This window comes from Pieris napi, chromosome 13 (assembly GCF_905475465.1).
Source record: "Pieris napi chromosome 13, ilPieNapi1.2, whole genome shotgun sequence".
NCBI classification, from domain to species: Eukaryota; Metazoa; Arthropoda; class Insecta; order Lepidoptera; family Pieridae; genus Pieris; species Pieris napi.
The window spans coordinates 1,170,006-1,183,977 of record NC_062246.1 but is presented as its reverse complement, the minus strand read 5'-3'; the positions used below and the strand labels follow the sequence as shown (position 1 = coordinate 1,183,977).

The following is a 13,972-nucleotide window of genomic DNA, read 5'->3' as shown; positions in this document are numbered from 1 at the left end:
GAGAGTTTAATTCAATATAACCTTTTGGTTAATAAATTCTTATCTTTGGTATTCTGTGGCCCAGGAATTTAAACACTAGTAGTATACTACTGTTTCTAAAAGCGAAAATGTAGGTTTGAATTCCTCTGTAGTAATCTCTGGAAGTACTGATTTTGAATGGTCCACATAAATACTAAGCGTGCCATAGTAAAATTTATGAGTTAACAAGTAAGAAATTACAGGCAAACAGATATTTACTGTTTGATGACTATTTTAAGTAAGTACCTTCCAACCCTGAAATGGAAGCTCCATTTCTTTTCATTTCATTTTAAATCCAAAAAGACAATCTTAACCTATAGGTACCATTTGCATCTTTTTTTTATAATCGCAGCAAACAAACATACATTTTTATTATGATAATAGTAATCATATTTCATTTATGAGTACTTCATTGCGCTTATTAAACTTTTATCATTCAATGCGTTATCGCGATCTGTATTAATAAATATTAATTACATAGCGGCGCTTTATTTGATAATAATCCTAAAATCGAAAACTTTGTAAGATTATATCGATGAATAAGAAATATATATGTTCGAGCCAAGGCTGTACATTTGCTCACTAAGGCTTTCTTAGTTTTATAAGTGTGGCAATTTCCTAAATCGTGCATTACGCCGAGAGTATAGCCAGACGTAGACACTCTCTTTGACTGTTAAATTGCATTAATTCGTTACATAGCAATTAACATTTCATTATTTCGTTTACATTCTATTGTTTTATGCGAGTGATTAATATAGGTAAAAAGAAAATCCTCTATTATTAAAAGCACAGTGATGACCCAATATATGTCGGAGAAATATCGTCACTCCATCGATATTGTCATAGACTTTACAGACAACCAAATTTTATTATTAATAACATTAGGAAAATGTGAAAACTAAAGAGTATAGTTTCAATAATGTAATAAAAATAAAACAAATCACAGTTGAATATACTTTATTAAAACAACATTCATTTGATGAACAAAAATAGATCACAGAATTATAATAATCTACTACAATAAGTCTACACAATTATCTACGACATTGAGATTCATTAAAATTGTGAAGAACTAAATTAAACATACAACCATACATAGTAAGTCTGATATACTCTTACTTCATTATTCATAAAAACTAAATCGCATATTGCTTTAACAAATGCCGTTCCTTCGCCTTTCCTAGTGTTTTACACACCCTTTACCGATAAACACTGTCAATATCCAACAGTATTTAATTTTTATTGCCGATAAAAAGTGAGATTGAGAGGGGAAGGGGGCGTTCAGGTATTACGTAACAAATTTTGGGTCACGTAAAACGTTACGAAGCGTTACGGGGGCGCGGAAGGAGGGGGGGGAGGTTGTAACTACGCGTTATGTAACTTTAATATTATGACGTCATATTATTCTGACTTAGGTACTAAGTTTTAATAGGGTTTTACAGAAACTGTTACAGCGCGTTACAGGGCCCTCGCAAGCTTTAACATCTCCAAAAATAAAGTTACCTAATACTTTACCGCTGATTATTAAGCTACTGAGGATTGCGTCATAAATTTGTATTAATTATATATGTATAATTCTACTGTACGTGTGTATGTCACTGAACTCGTCTTAAACGACTGGACCGATGTGAATGTATTTTTTGTATACGGTGGCGCTCTGGATTGTTTAAATTCACAAATGAGCCCGGCAGATGGCGCTGCAGTCGGTACTTTCATAATTTGTTTAAAATCCTAATCGCTTGAAATATCATGTAAAACTTTACTTAAAATGGTTATCATTTAAAATGAATGATCTAAATTTTAACAAATTACGAACCTTTTATCGGTAAAGGATGTTTTTGTTACTTAGTTTTTATGAATAATTAAGTCTACATACAGATTATTGTTGGATAATTTGTCATAAGTTCAAAATTATGATAACTAATATTAGCTATATAAACTTTGTCATAAAAACAATATAACATTTAAAAAACACTTAAATTAAAACAAAGTGGTTTTAACAAAACAATTTTAAATTAATAACACTGTAAATTTAACTAAAATAGGATAGCTTACCCGACATTGAAAACCTTACAATTATGTCTTAAATATCACACTTATTGATTTACCGCCTTATTTATAGCCCAATTTTTAAAAAAGGGCACCTTTTTAAAAAAGTACTCAACTGTTTCGTTTCATTACAATTTAAGAGAAAGAGATGAAAGGTACTTTAATAAAAATACAATTAAGGTAATCTTTATTTCAATACAGACACAACTACTGGTTAAATCAGCATCTTTGTGCTTAGACAAATACACATTTAAATGCAGTAAGTACCACAACACCGATTTTTTTTGTTGCCAGTGATAATTTTTCAACATCAACTTATTCTATTTTTTTTATACTAGACATTAGAAATGAGCCATAAATTCAAGATATTTTTGGTATAAATTTGATATTAAACACCGCGCAAATCCCTCGTCATTTTTAATTAATAAAATTTTGAGGTTTGTCCTTGAACGGCAACATCGACAACTCTGGCAACACCCTCAGATAGAGAAGTGGTTTAATGATGTTTATAATGAAATTCAGTGAATAGAATGTCGTAATGTTGTCATCGGGTATAGCGGTCTCTGCGCAGTGCAATCCGTATGTTATGAGAATAGTGGAAACGGCTGAAACTATGAAAGATCTCTTGTATGTGTCGTGGCGGAATCTGAAAAAACAATTAAACTAAAATAAATCATTGGCGCCACAACCTTTTTAGGTCTGGGCCTCAGATTTCTATATCTCTTTCATGATTTGTCAATCTAATAGGCAAGAAGGTGATCAGCCTCCTGTGCCACACGCCATCGACTTTTTTTTCAAGTCAGTTTCCTTACGATGTTTTCCTTCACTGTTCTAGCGAATGTTAAGTGCGCACATAGACAGTCCATCTAATACAATTCTATTATACTATTTCCTTACTACAAATAAACGATAAATATTAATTAAAAATGAAAGTACTATCCTTTTCCATCACCGCAAAATCACAATATGACAAAAAGAGACGAAAGAGTACTTTAGTTGAGAGTTTAACAGATTTTTTTAATAAAGAGGACTTAATAAAAAAAAAATAGTACAATTATATAAAATTCTAAAATTATATAAGGCAAAACCCAGATAACTCACCTTGCAACAGCTGGAGTAACAAACATAGCCCATCCGAGCATTGCCCCTGTGCATTGGACCATTGCGAACATTGGAGTTGTTGATACATGAATGTCATCAGGGTTATCGCACCAACGGAACGCCTAATAAAAATATATCTATTAAAATTAGTTATTGTAAAGGTAAGTAAGGCAATAGTTACTCCGAAATGTATGTCTATAGGTAATTTCAAATGACCATAATCTTGAATAGTCAACGCATGGTCACTTCATGCAAATTGACCATGCCGTGTCCAAATCACAAATTACTAACTAGGTTGTGGCGAAATCGTGAATGACGACAGACTAGTTACAGGACAAATATTAAAAAAAAAAAAAAGAATTATAACAGTTTTTGGTTTAAACTTTAGTTAATACAAACTCTGTTACAAACTAGAAACGCCAAGTTTTTCCTTTTTTTAGCGATAACTTTATACCTCGTATCAAATATTTTTTTTGTGTATTCTATATTAATTTACTCACCAATCTGACAGTATAATCCGGATCAATTCCACTCAATAACAACGTGTGATATGTAACGAGACACAACGCAATCGCTGTCACTGCGCATGTCATGTGAAATTTAATCGATTGTTTGGGTGAATATTTCAAATAGGAACCATACTGCCATATGTAAGGATCTGATATGTAGATGCATAGTGCTGGAGCCAGGAACGCACCTGAAATAGAAAACATACATGATAATTAATTGTGCGAGATGAGAAATTTCTCTTGTATCGGGCTATATGATTATAATAATAATAAATTAATTTTATCGGTTTTGTTACTCGTAGTACTAAAATGGTCTCATAAGTGTCCAGAGTCGATAAAATATTTTAAAATATAAACTTGCTCGCATAGTTAAGAAAATTTATTATACTTAGTCCCATAAAAATTCATCAAAGTCAGATATAGAAATAGAATTCTAGGAATAAGGACTTATAGCACAAATGTAAGCAAAACATTGGGACAGTTTTATAATATCTTACTTAATTTAAATAGTATTTGTAAATTTAATTATTAAGGTGACAATTACATGGTAAATAATATTAAAAAGCGTAAAATAGTCATACATTTTTTCTATTTATTCTATACAATTACTGACAATTTCCAAATCTTAATATATATATTTCTTGTGTGCGTGTGTATGTGACTGAACTCCTCCTAAACGACTGGACCAATTTTGATGAAATTTTTTGTGTGTCTTCAAGGGGATCTGGGAATGGTTTAGATTCACAAATCAGCCCGCCAGATGTTAAGGGTAGTCCACCCCTAAATTTTTATTTTTATTTTTTAGACAAAATTTTTAATTTCTATTTTTTTATGATACAGCATTAAAAAATACATACAACCCCTAACTTTCACCCCTCTACGATCAACCCCTATTTTTTTATTATAAATGATATACATGGCGAAACGACGTTTGCCGGATCAGCTAGTTTAATTATAAAATTAATTTTTATAAACTAGTTTTAGGCTATTAAACAAATTGAATTGATTCTCTTGAATTCAAGGTTCAGAGATTAGCACAAATTTAAACCTTCAGCAGTTGCTTCATGTAGGTTTTAAAAGGGACTAGCTTCCTTAATAAATGGACAACAACACAATTTTCAACCAAACAAAGTGATAGCTATCTAAAAGAAATAATTTTCTGTTGTGATATTCTGTACCATATGTTACGCTTTATACATAAATAATTGTATGATCGATTCAATAATTTCATAGTTATTCAATATACATAAAATATTTTTCTTTATTTATAATATAAGCATATATTACCAATCATCCCTCCTACAATACACTGGTGTGGAAAGTGTGTCCCTATATACATCCTTGCCAACATCACACTAATCAGTAGACTTCCAAACAGTGGGTATACGGCATACTTCCAAAGAGATGTCTTCCATTTGCTGAAAATAATTTCATTCATTATGTTGTCATTTCTTTTACCTACTGATCGTACATAAATAGGACCCCTAATTATACAGGAGAACTTTTACATATCTTCTAAAGTTCCTATCGCTTACCGATCATTAAAAATGTGAGAAATCCACATAATAGCAAGAACTAGAACGGAAGCTGCAGTAGATGTATGCCCAGAAGGATTTCCTGGCCCCGTTTCACATGTTTGAGATGTTTGTAACAACTTAGGTCTTTCAGATCCTATATAGTAGTTTGTTTCATGGACCCACCAGTATGGTCGGTCTTCTAGGAACCACCTGAAAAAATTTGAGAAAGATATTGATAATGCTCATGGCCAAAAAAAATAATAATATTTGTTAGAATAGGAATACCTCCCCCGATTTTACAAAACACTTCAAATTCTTGAGAGAATAAAAAATAATTTTTATTAATTATCATATGTTGGTGAGCAAGATACCATACCTTCAATTTAAAATTGCTTAGGTGACCAAATAACATTTATTTATTCAATTTATCAACGATTTTTCAAGGGATGGGAAAAAAATCAAATTATGGAGAGTTGTATGATTGTTGACTGTATTTAATATTTGTTTAAAGCATATTATATGGTTATCGAAAATAACTGTTACATACCATTTCAATATGCAATTTAGCCAGCCACCGAATGATGTGACAAGTAAGAGTTGTGAAGCAAATACAGAGTCCACAAATGATATAACTGGGAACAATATATCCAGTACATTGTTTGGATTGTAGAAATTGTTTACTTGCTCTAAGAATGGAGCATAATCTGAGCACCTGGAAAATTTTACAAAATATTGTAAGTATAATAACTACATGTTATACATTTTTTGGTACATATGTGATAGTAAGTATCTATTTCAGAAAGTGCATAATTGTTTAAATAGGTAAAACCGGTATTAGACTTTAGAATGCCATAAAGTTTATCGGATCACTTTATGCCATATTATTAAACAAAAAAGGTGACCTTCAGCCATTATTGAAGGCTTTAAAAAATATATAGAAAAATAATAATAAAATAAAAATCGGTGAGTGTGAAGGCTAATATAATTTTCAACCTCCAGTTGGGTCTATGGCAGGACTTTCATAAAAAAGGTTGTTGTTATACATCAGTCTCTCAGATATATATCCATGAATTTTTACAAAACAAAAAGCGACACAAAGGAAAAATCAATAATATTACCAATATTGGATAAGTTGGATGCAGGTCACTCCGAGTGCGTACAAATGGTCCTTCATGGTTCTGATTTCTTTTTCACAACTTTAAGAGATGTTAATACTTTCGTTCAATTTAAAACATTTCGTGTGAAAAAAGATCGAAGATCAAACAAATATTATTGGAATTTTGAATTTAAATAAGTCGCCCTTTTAAATGTAACACGGCGGCCGGCACACTGAAAATTTGAATGTCAATGTCATATTCATTTATTGATCATTCATTGAAATTTTAATGTTGTCAATTTGTGTATGATTAGCAGGTTCCTGATTTTTTGCATATGAAAATGTTAGTTTTTATTTGATTGCAAATTAAAATTCACATTTTCTCTGGCTAAATACGTAAAAAAACAGAAACAGTATTTATATTTGCCGTATTATGCGAAATATTAATCATGATAAAGCGACATCTAGCTGTTAGATACAAAAGTATAAGACTTATAAATTATAATAAAGGGTATGTTCCGATATACACTGCGACCACTGTACAGAGTACCGTCAATTTAGTATACTGTGAAACCGTTTCTCTATAGCCAGCTATACTGGTTACAATTTAAAACGGAACGCAGTCCAGTATACTAGTCAGCTTCGTTTTTCGACACAGTTTTCAAATGAGTGCATCAAAGTTTTTCAATTCAACAAGAAAAAGTATTATTGAAGTATTATCGCATTAAAAAAATCTATATTAATATTAACTGTCAATTGAATTAATACTACAAAGAAAGTAAGTTAGAATTTTAAATGTTTGTTATTAAACTGTAAGTTATATCAGCCGTTAGGCATTCAAGTGGTTTTGATTGATCACGTGATCAAAGCACTGCGAGTACCTTACCTCGAAAACGCCAGTGCTCGCAGTAGAAGTATAGCGGGGATTTGTGACGTCATATATTTCCTAGGACGCTGCGGCTGTATACTGCAGTCCATAGCGGAACAAATTTTTGAACAGTGGGAGCACTATACAGTACTCGCAGTGTATATCGGAACATACCCAAAATGTTTACTACACGATACGTATTTTTACTATACGCTACTGAATCAAAGATGGCTTTGCACAGCTGTGCATTCATAAGCTTATGAAGCAAGCCTTTTATTAAATTGATGTAGGATGTAATTATTTTTAAATTCAAACAAATAAATTTAAAAAATATCAAGCTATTATGACGTTGAGTGACAAACACGTCATTATATGTCAATTATTATATTTATGTTCTTCGTAGCTACTCAACAATAGATGCCACTGTATATCTGTTTAAGTTTATTCAAAGGACATAAACAGTTTTCTATACTTTTAAATAAAACTTTCTTAACTTAAATTTAATAAAATGACTTTCATCTTATCCACTTTTTGCTTTTGGCAGGGGAATACTTAGTACAGAGAGAAGTTAGGAAGCATCATTGGGAGTCGTTAGTTTATATTTAGGCAAAGCTATGACTAAACTGAGTGTCTTACGTCCGCATCGTCCTCCGGAGTCGTATTCCGTATTCCCTTTCAACTGATTTCGTCGCCTCCAATTGAAGGACTCCTCTTGTTTTGTGTCTTCTTAACTTACTAGTACTTAGAGTGTGGGAGAATTTATTACCTGTTCCTCTCGTTCGCTTTACGACCTTGGTTTGAGAACTGGCAGTACTTAAATATAATTTTAAAAGCATTTTTTTAAATTTCCCTTTATACTGTATGTTCTTTTGAGTCATACTGTACGTAGTGTGCCGTTAATGAATAAATGGTTCTCTTCATTCAATTATTACAAGGCTAAAATAAAGTCAAGAGATAGGTATTAAGTAAAAGTCACTTTTAAACTTTTTTTTAAAACATCGGCTAAACGGGCTGGAGGTCAAGAGTGTCTGCTGCCACCTGGCACCTACACATAATCAGAAGGCTAGCAAGTGCTTTGCGGCCTTTTTGGAAATCGGTAGGTACACTCTTGAATGACCCTACGTTAGACCCTTAGTCGTATTGGTTTGGACTCATATATTAGAAATTTTTAATTTCTGGTTCAAACTTCTTTTACTAAAAGGTAGGTGTAAAATTTCTTGTAGCTTATGTTGTAAACAAATATAGTAAATAGCGTACCACCACCACATCAGATAACCACAACCTTATACATTTTTAAATAAGGAAATCAGATTTTTTATTTTCACAGTGGAGGCAAGAAAATCCTTTGTATTTTTATTTAAAATTAAAGCAAAATAATTTCGTGAAATCACGGGTTGGACGCGCTAATCGCCACTAGATGGCGTTAAACCCCCGAGGCCAGTGAAGCTGGATTATTGTATTAATAATTGAGTATTATACTATGGTAGCTGTACGATCAGCGACAAAGGTTCTTCACAATTATTCATCATAATGAATGGAGTAGAGGTTACTATTGTGTGAAGCATTCTCGACCTAGGAAAAAAAATACATTATTAAGCTCCAAAAAAGGCCAAGAAGTATGTTTTTTTTTAATTTATTTTTTTACAATATTTTGTTTCTTTTCCTTTCTTTGTAATCCTAGAGTTAAAGAACTAAAAGTCTTCTGTACGTACCTACGGCTCGTTTATCTGCTACTTTTAATGGTCCAGTGAATATTGATGTATTTTAGAACAATTTTCTAACTTACCGTAACTTTGATTGCCATGCTCTTAATGGGATTTAAATTAGTTAATAGTTATAATTTTTTTTTTCAGTTTTTTATTTTGTTTGCTTGTTCTAATATAATTGATATGTCTAAAATTAGTGATGTCATATTTTCTTGTATAAATTTATGCATAACGTATGTTTTAGAACTTATTTAGGTATATATATATAATATATTATTATCTATATATAGAGGAATCCGTCTCACTGTAATCTAGTCCGAATAAAAATGAATTTAATAGCTACAGGAAAATTTACAGTGGGTGTCTATAAAACCGATTTTTCCTAATCCGTTAATTAAGAGTGGTGCCAGCTTTTCTTTTCTTCATTAATTATCAGTCACGGCAAACGTCTCTTCTAATTGTCTCTAAAAAATAAAACCCAGAGACCTACAGAAGTCAGTGAAACATTTAACATCATTTGCCAAGAGATACCTATTACAATAAATAGGAAAACTATAGTAATTTGTGTTTTTTACTTTAGACAAGCTATCTTTATAAGCATGTTAAGAACACGCCCTTTTCTGAGAAAGTTCTAGAAACTCGGGTATTTCACTTATACCTACTTGTGTTCTGCAAAAACTGGTGCTATCATTTATATATTTATTTTAATAAAAAATATATTATATTTTAACCATAAGAAAGTACTAAATGGCATACTATCTATATCTATATATATATAAAAATGAAACCCGTTTTCCGTTGTCACGACATAACATGAAAGCGGCTTGACCGATTTGTCTGATTTTTTTTTATAATATACCTTGAAGTACGAGGATGATTCTTACGGAGAAAAATTAAAAAAAATTGAGTGAAAAAGTCTAAAAACAATACTTATCTATATTCCCATACAAAATATTCGTAATAATACTTAAAAGTCAATGTGAACTTTAATACCATATCATAGAGTTCAAGTGTTAGTGGAGGGGTTCCGGGAAAGTTGGACAATTGCTTCTTCTTAGGAAGTTCGGGAAACCGGTAGATTCACCTTCGGCCTATCGACCTATTGTTTTACTTCCTGAGGTGGGCAAACTGTTTGAGCGAATAATTGTCTCGCGCCTCGAGAAGCATCTTCAGACTATTGGTCCAAATCTGTCTGATACTCAATTCGGTTTTCGACGTGCTCGCTCTACAATTGACGCTTTAGCTAAGTTAAGGGACTTGTGCGAAGAAACTGTCTCTGGGGGTGGGGCTGTGTTGGCGGTTTCGCTAGATATTGCGAATGCGTTCAATACTATTCCCTGGAGAGCGATTATGGATGGTCTCCTTTATCATGGTGTGCCTGTGTACTTACGTCATGTAGTAGGAACTTATCTCTCTGATCGATCGATCATTTATCCAAGTCGGGAAGGTTGGAGATGCTATCAGGTTCGATGTGGAGTTCCACAGGGGTCTGTTCTTGGGCCCCTTTTGTGGAACATTGGATTTGATGCAGTCCTTCGAGGTAGACTGATGCCAGGAGTAGGTTTAATATGTTATGCGGATGATACACTTGTGACGGCCAAGGGATGTAATTATCAGGAGGCGAGTTTGTTAGTTACTGCTGGAGTGGAAGAAGTAGTGACTCGTATAAGACAACTTGGTCTTCGAGTCGCTCTACAAAAATCAGATGTCATATGTTTCGCTAGGAGGTCACCACCTAGAGGCGCTGAGATAATAGTGGATGGTGTTCATATGGCATTAAAGTCGACGTTGAAATACCTCGGGTTGGTTCTTGACGCCCGATGGACTTTCAAGGCTCATTTTGCTGCCCTGGAACCCAAGCTTGATTCAACTGCAATGGCATTGGGTCGTATAATGCCAAATATCGGTGGGCCAGGCGGGGGCTGTAGGCTCCTTTATGCTGGAGTGGTGCGTGCAAAGGCGCTTTATGGGTGTCCGATATGGGCAGATAAGTTGTCTTTTTACAACAAGGCTTTACTGAGACGGTCACAGCGTAAAGTTGCCATAAGAATTGCTAGGGCATACCGTACCGTATCCTGTGACGCGGCATGTGTCATAGCCGCCACTCCGCCTTGGCATTTGGAAGCTTTGGCTTTGGGTGAAATTTTTTGGAGACGAGCTGAAGCCAGGAGTGGTGGTTTTGACCCACCTCTGGAGGTAGTCAAGGTCTGGAAGGAGGAGTATCGCCGCCTAATATTGCTAGAATGGAGGGATGAGTTAAGTGAATGTCGGTTTGGTTTACAAACCGTTGATCTTATTCGTCCCTTCTTGAAACACTGGGTGGACCGACGGTGGGGATCGCTTTCCTATCGGCTCGTTCAGGTTCTCTCTGGGCATGGATGCTTTGGGAGTTACCTGCATCGAATCGTTGGGAGAGAGGCGACACCTGCTTGTCATCATTGTGACTGTAGAGAGGATACGGTGAGGCACACTGTTGAGGAGTGTCCGGCTTGGGACGGCTTTCGCTCGGTCCTTGCTGATAGCATTGTTGGCAATCTGTCGCTTCCACTAATTATCCAAAGAATGGTGGAAGCTGACAATGACGGCCCATGGAATGCCTTCAAGGCTTTTTGTGAGGCCGTCATGACTGAGAAAGAGAATGCGGAGCGTCAGCGCGAAAACAATTCTGATGCTCCGCCGGTAAGAAAACGACGACTGGGGCAGCGACGCCGTGCTTTCGCACGTCTGCCCTAAGTTAAGATGCTGATGATTTGTTCGTGGGAGGAGTCACGTTGATATTGTGGCATTCGCGTTTGGCGGGGGTAAGGATAGGGCACAGCTGTTACCTGCCTCCGCCCTTTGGCGAGCCGAAGGCATCCGTCAGGTTTTAGTGGGTACCTACCGTGTAAATATTATGTCTGAGTCCCACATAATCCCTGCTGGAGTAAAATTCAGCAGGGATATGCGTAAAAGCATTTCCTGACGTTAAAAAAAAAAAAAAAAAAAAAGGGTTCCGGGAAGGTAAATTTTTATTTTTGACATAATGTATTTGTTGTCTTATCAACTTTCTTTTTTTATCTTACTAGCTAGACCAGTGTCCCGAATAGCAGAATAACTATTTAAAAAAAATAAAGAATAGACTGTTAGGCGGTACGATGTTCGCCAGGCCAGCTAGTATTATATAAAAATGAATCCCTATTTCCCTTAGTCACGGCATCACTTGTGAACGGCTGGACCGATTTCGCTAATTAGTTTTTTGTTGCGTTTGTTATTGTCAGGAGAAGGTTCTTATGAAAGAAAAATTTAAGAGATTGCGCGGAATAGGTAATCCTGACTTATTACGATAGCAATTTTTTTTTCAGTGCATAGCGCTTTTACAATTCTTTTTTGATGTAACCTTATGGCGTTTGACATAACATTGACAGAATGCGTGCTGCAAATATCGTCAAAGAGGATGTAAGAAAAATGAATATCAAAACATGAAAAACAAACAAAGAATGTTGTATATCATAAAGCATAAGAATAATAAACTCTTTGTTTCTGAAATATTTTTTTAGTTAATTATACCAATTGGAAATCAATATTCATAGTTAAGACCGGGCAACGTCTGTCGGGTCTGCTAATATATTATATTTGTAAGACTCAAAACAAATTTGCTTGTATATAAATATAATTTACACATAAAGAAATATAATATGGTAAACAAAACCTATCAATTTCTGCAAAGCAAGCAAAAACAGCACTTATGTTGCCCGGGGTACTCGAGGCGCGAATAAACTGACTTTCAGCAAATTTAATCTTTGAACATTGGGACTGGATTACGGGAAATAATGTCCGCGAGATATATCTTGAGATACAGTTGTCTTAAGAATGCTATGTTAGTCGTTATGAGTAATTTAGTACTGGGAGTACGTATGTACTAAATCGTAGGTATCTCTAAATTAATTAAAATTAATAATCATAAGTTAGCTATTTTTTATACCATGTTCCTATCACATTAAATGGAGTTATCTTATTAAAATAGTAACTTTGTAGCGTTGATTCGCAACAATTAGACCTACATATGTAGGAAAATACAGAAAGGACATTTAAAATAAAGAAATTACATTTTAATGCAAAAAAATAAATCAGTGGCGCTACAACCTCTTTAGGTCTTGACCTTAGATTTCTGAATCTGTTTCATGATTATTTTTAAATCTAATGGGCAAGTAGGTGATCAGCCTCTTCTGCCTGACAGACGCCGTCGACTTCTTTAGGTCTTAGGCAAGCCGGTTTCTTCACGATGTTTTCCTTCACCGTTCCAGCGAATGATAGAAACACAGTCCATTGGTGCACAGCCGGGGATTGAACCTACGACCTCAGGTATGAGAGTCACATCATGAAATAGATACAGAAATCTGAGGCCCAGATTTAAAAAGGTTGTAGCGCCGATGATTTATTGTAGGTTAATATTTTTATAAACACACTAGAAACTACAAACTACATAAAACAAAGGCACGTATCCTAAAAAAAACCTAAAGTTGTAAAAAATTTACAAAGATATATCCGCCAATATCTCCTTCATGTAAACCGACCCATTTCTCGTAAACGCCGTATGATCACATAGAATTATTGTATTAAAATATAATCTCCCCCCTCCCTGAGGGGGCACACTCTATCTATCTCGCTCTAACACAGGGTTAAAGCTATGTAAGCATCTAATATCAAGGTAATATTCCCCCGTACCCGGTCTTTGAGTCAAGCAACGTCGTGGGTTCACTTCTCGGAATAACAATTGAATTTGCTTAAGAGAATGATTCTGTCTGCCCCATGGCCCATTGAATGTCTCGATGATGTTTATAATGCTTTTATTATTGATAATAAATTCACAATAGAATTATTTATGTTTGTTAAGCTGTTTTAGAAATAACATTGGTTTTCCTTCTCAGAGCAACAGACTAGCTTTAGCGTGCGACTTTAATAAATAAGGTTCGAACCCCGGCTGGGCACCAATGGACTTTCTTTCTATGTGCGCATTTAACATTCGCTCGAACGGTGAAGGAAAACATCGTGAGGCTTGCCTTAGACCCAAAAAGTCGGCTGCGCGTATCAGGCACAAGAGGCTGATCACCTACATTAGATTGACAAAC

The 13,972-nt window shown here is 34.5% G+C and overlaps 1 protein-coding gene across 2 annotated transcripts; it reads right to left on the bottom strand.

The window, feature by feature from the left end:
- Window positions 1-2,407: 2,407 nt before the first annotated feature.
- LOC125055471 (glucose-6-phosphatase 2-like) lies at window positions 2,408-6,545 on the bottom strand. 2 transcript variants are annotated; one of them, XM_047657934.1, is made up of 7 exons: window positions 6,313-6,544; window positions 5,742-5,906; window positions 5,213-5,404; window positions 4,965-5,095; window positions 3,669-3,865; window positions 3,169-3,290; window positions 2,408-2,713 (listed from the first exon to the last, which is right to left on the bottom strand). In XM_047657934.1, exons 1-7 carry the CDS (start codon window positions 6,366-6,368, stop codon window positions 2,485-2,487), a joined length of 1,092 nt encoding a protein of 363 aa, XP_047513890.1. In that variant the 5' UTR covers window positions 6,369-6,544; the 3' UTR covers window positions 2,408-2,484. The 2 variants fall into 2 exon arrangements, with proteins under 2 accessions (XP_047513890.1, XP_047513891.1); XM_047657935.1 differs by lacking the exon at window positions 5,742-5,906 and having other exon boundaries at window positions 6,313-6,545.
- Window positions 6,546-13,972: the final 7,427 nt, after the last annotated feature.

Excerpts from the sequence above, each read along its gene's own strand:
- LOC125055471 (XM_047657934.1), bottom strand. The coding sequence starts at position 6,368 with ATGAAGGACCATTTGTACGCACTCGGAGTGACCTGCATCCAACTTATC. Across the intron at positions 3,866-4,964 it reads TATTGTAGGAGGGATGATTG|GTGCGTTCCTGGCTCCAGCA; the intron begins GTAATATATGCT and ends TTTCTATTTCAG. Across the intron at positions 2,714-3,168 it reads GTTACTCCAGCTGTTGCAAG|ATTCCGCCACGACACATACA; the intron begins GTGAGTTATCTG and ends TTGTTTTTTCAG.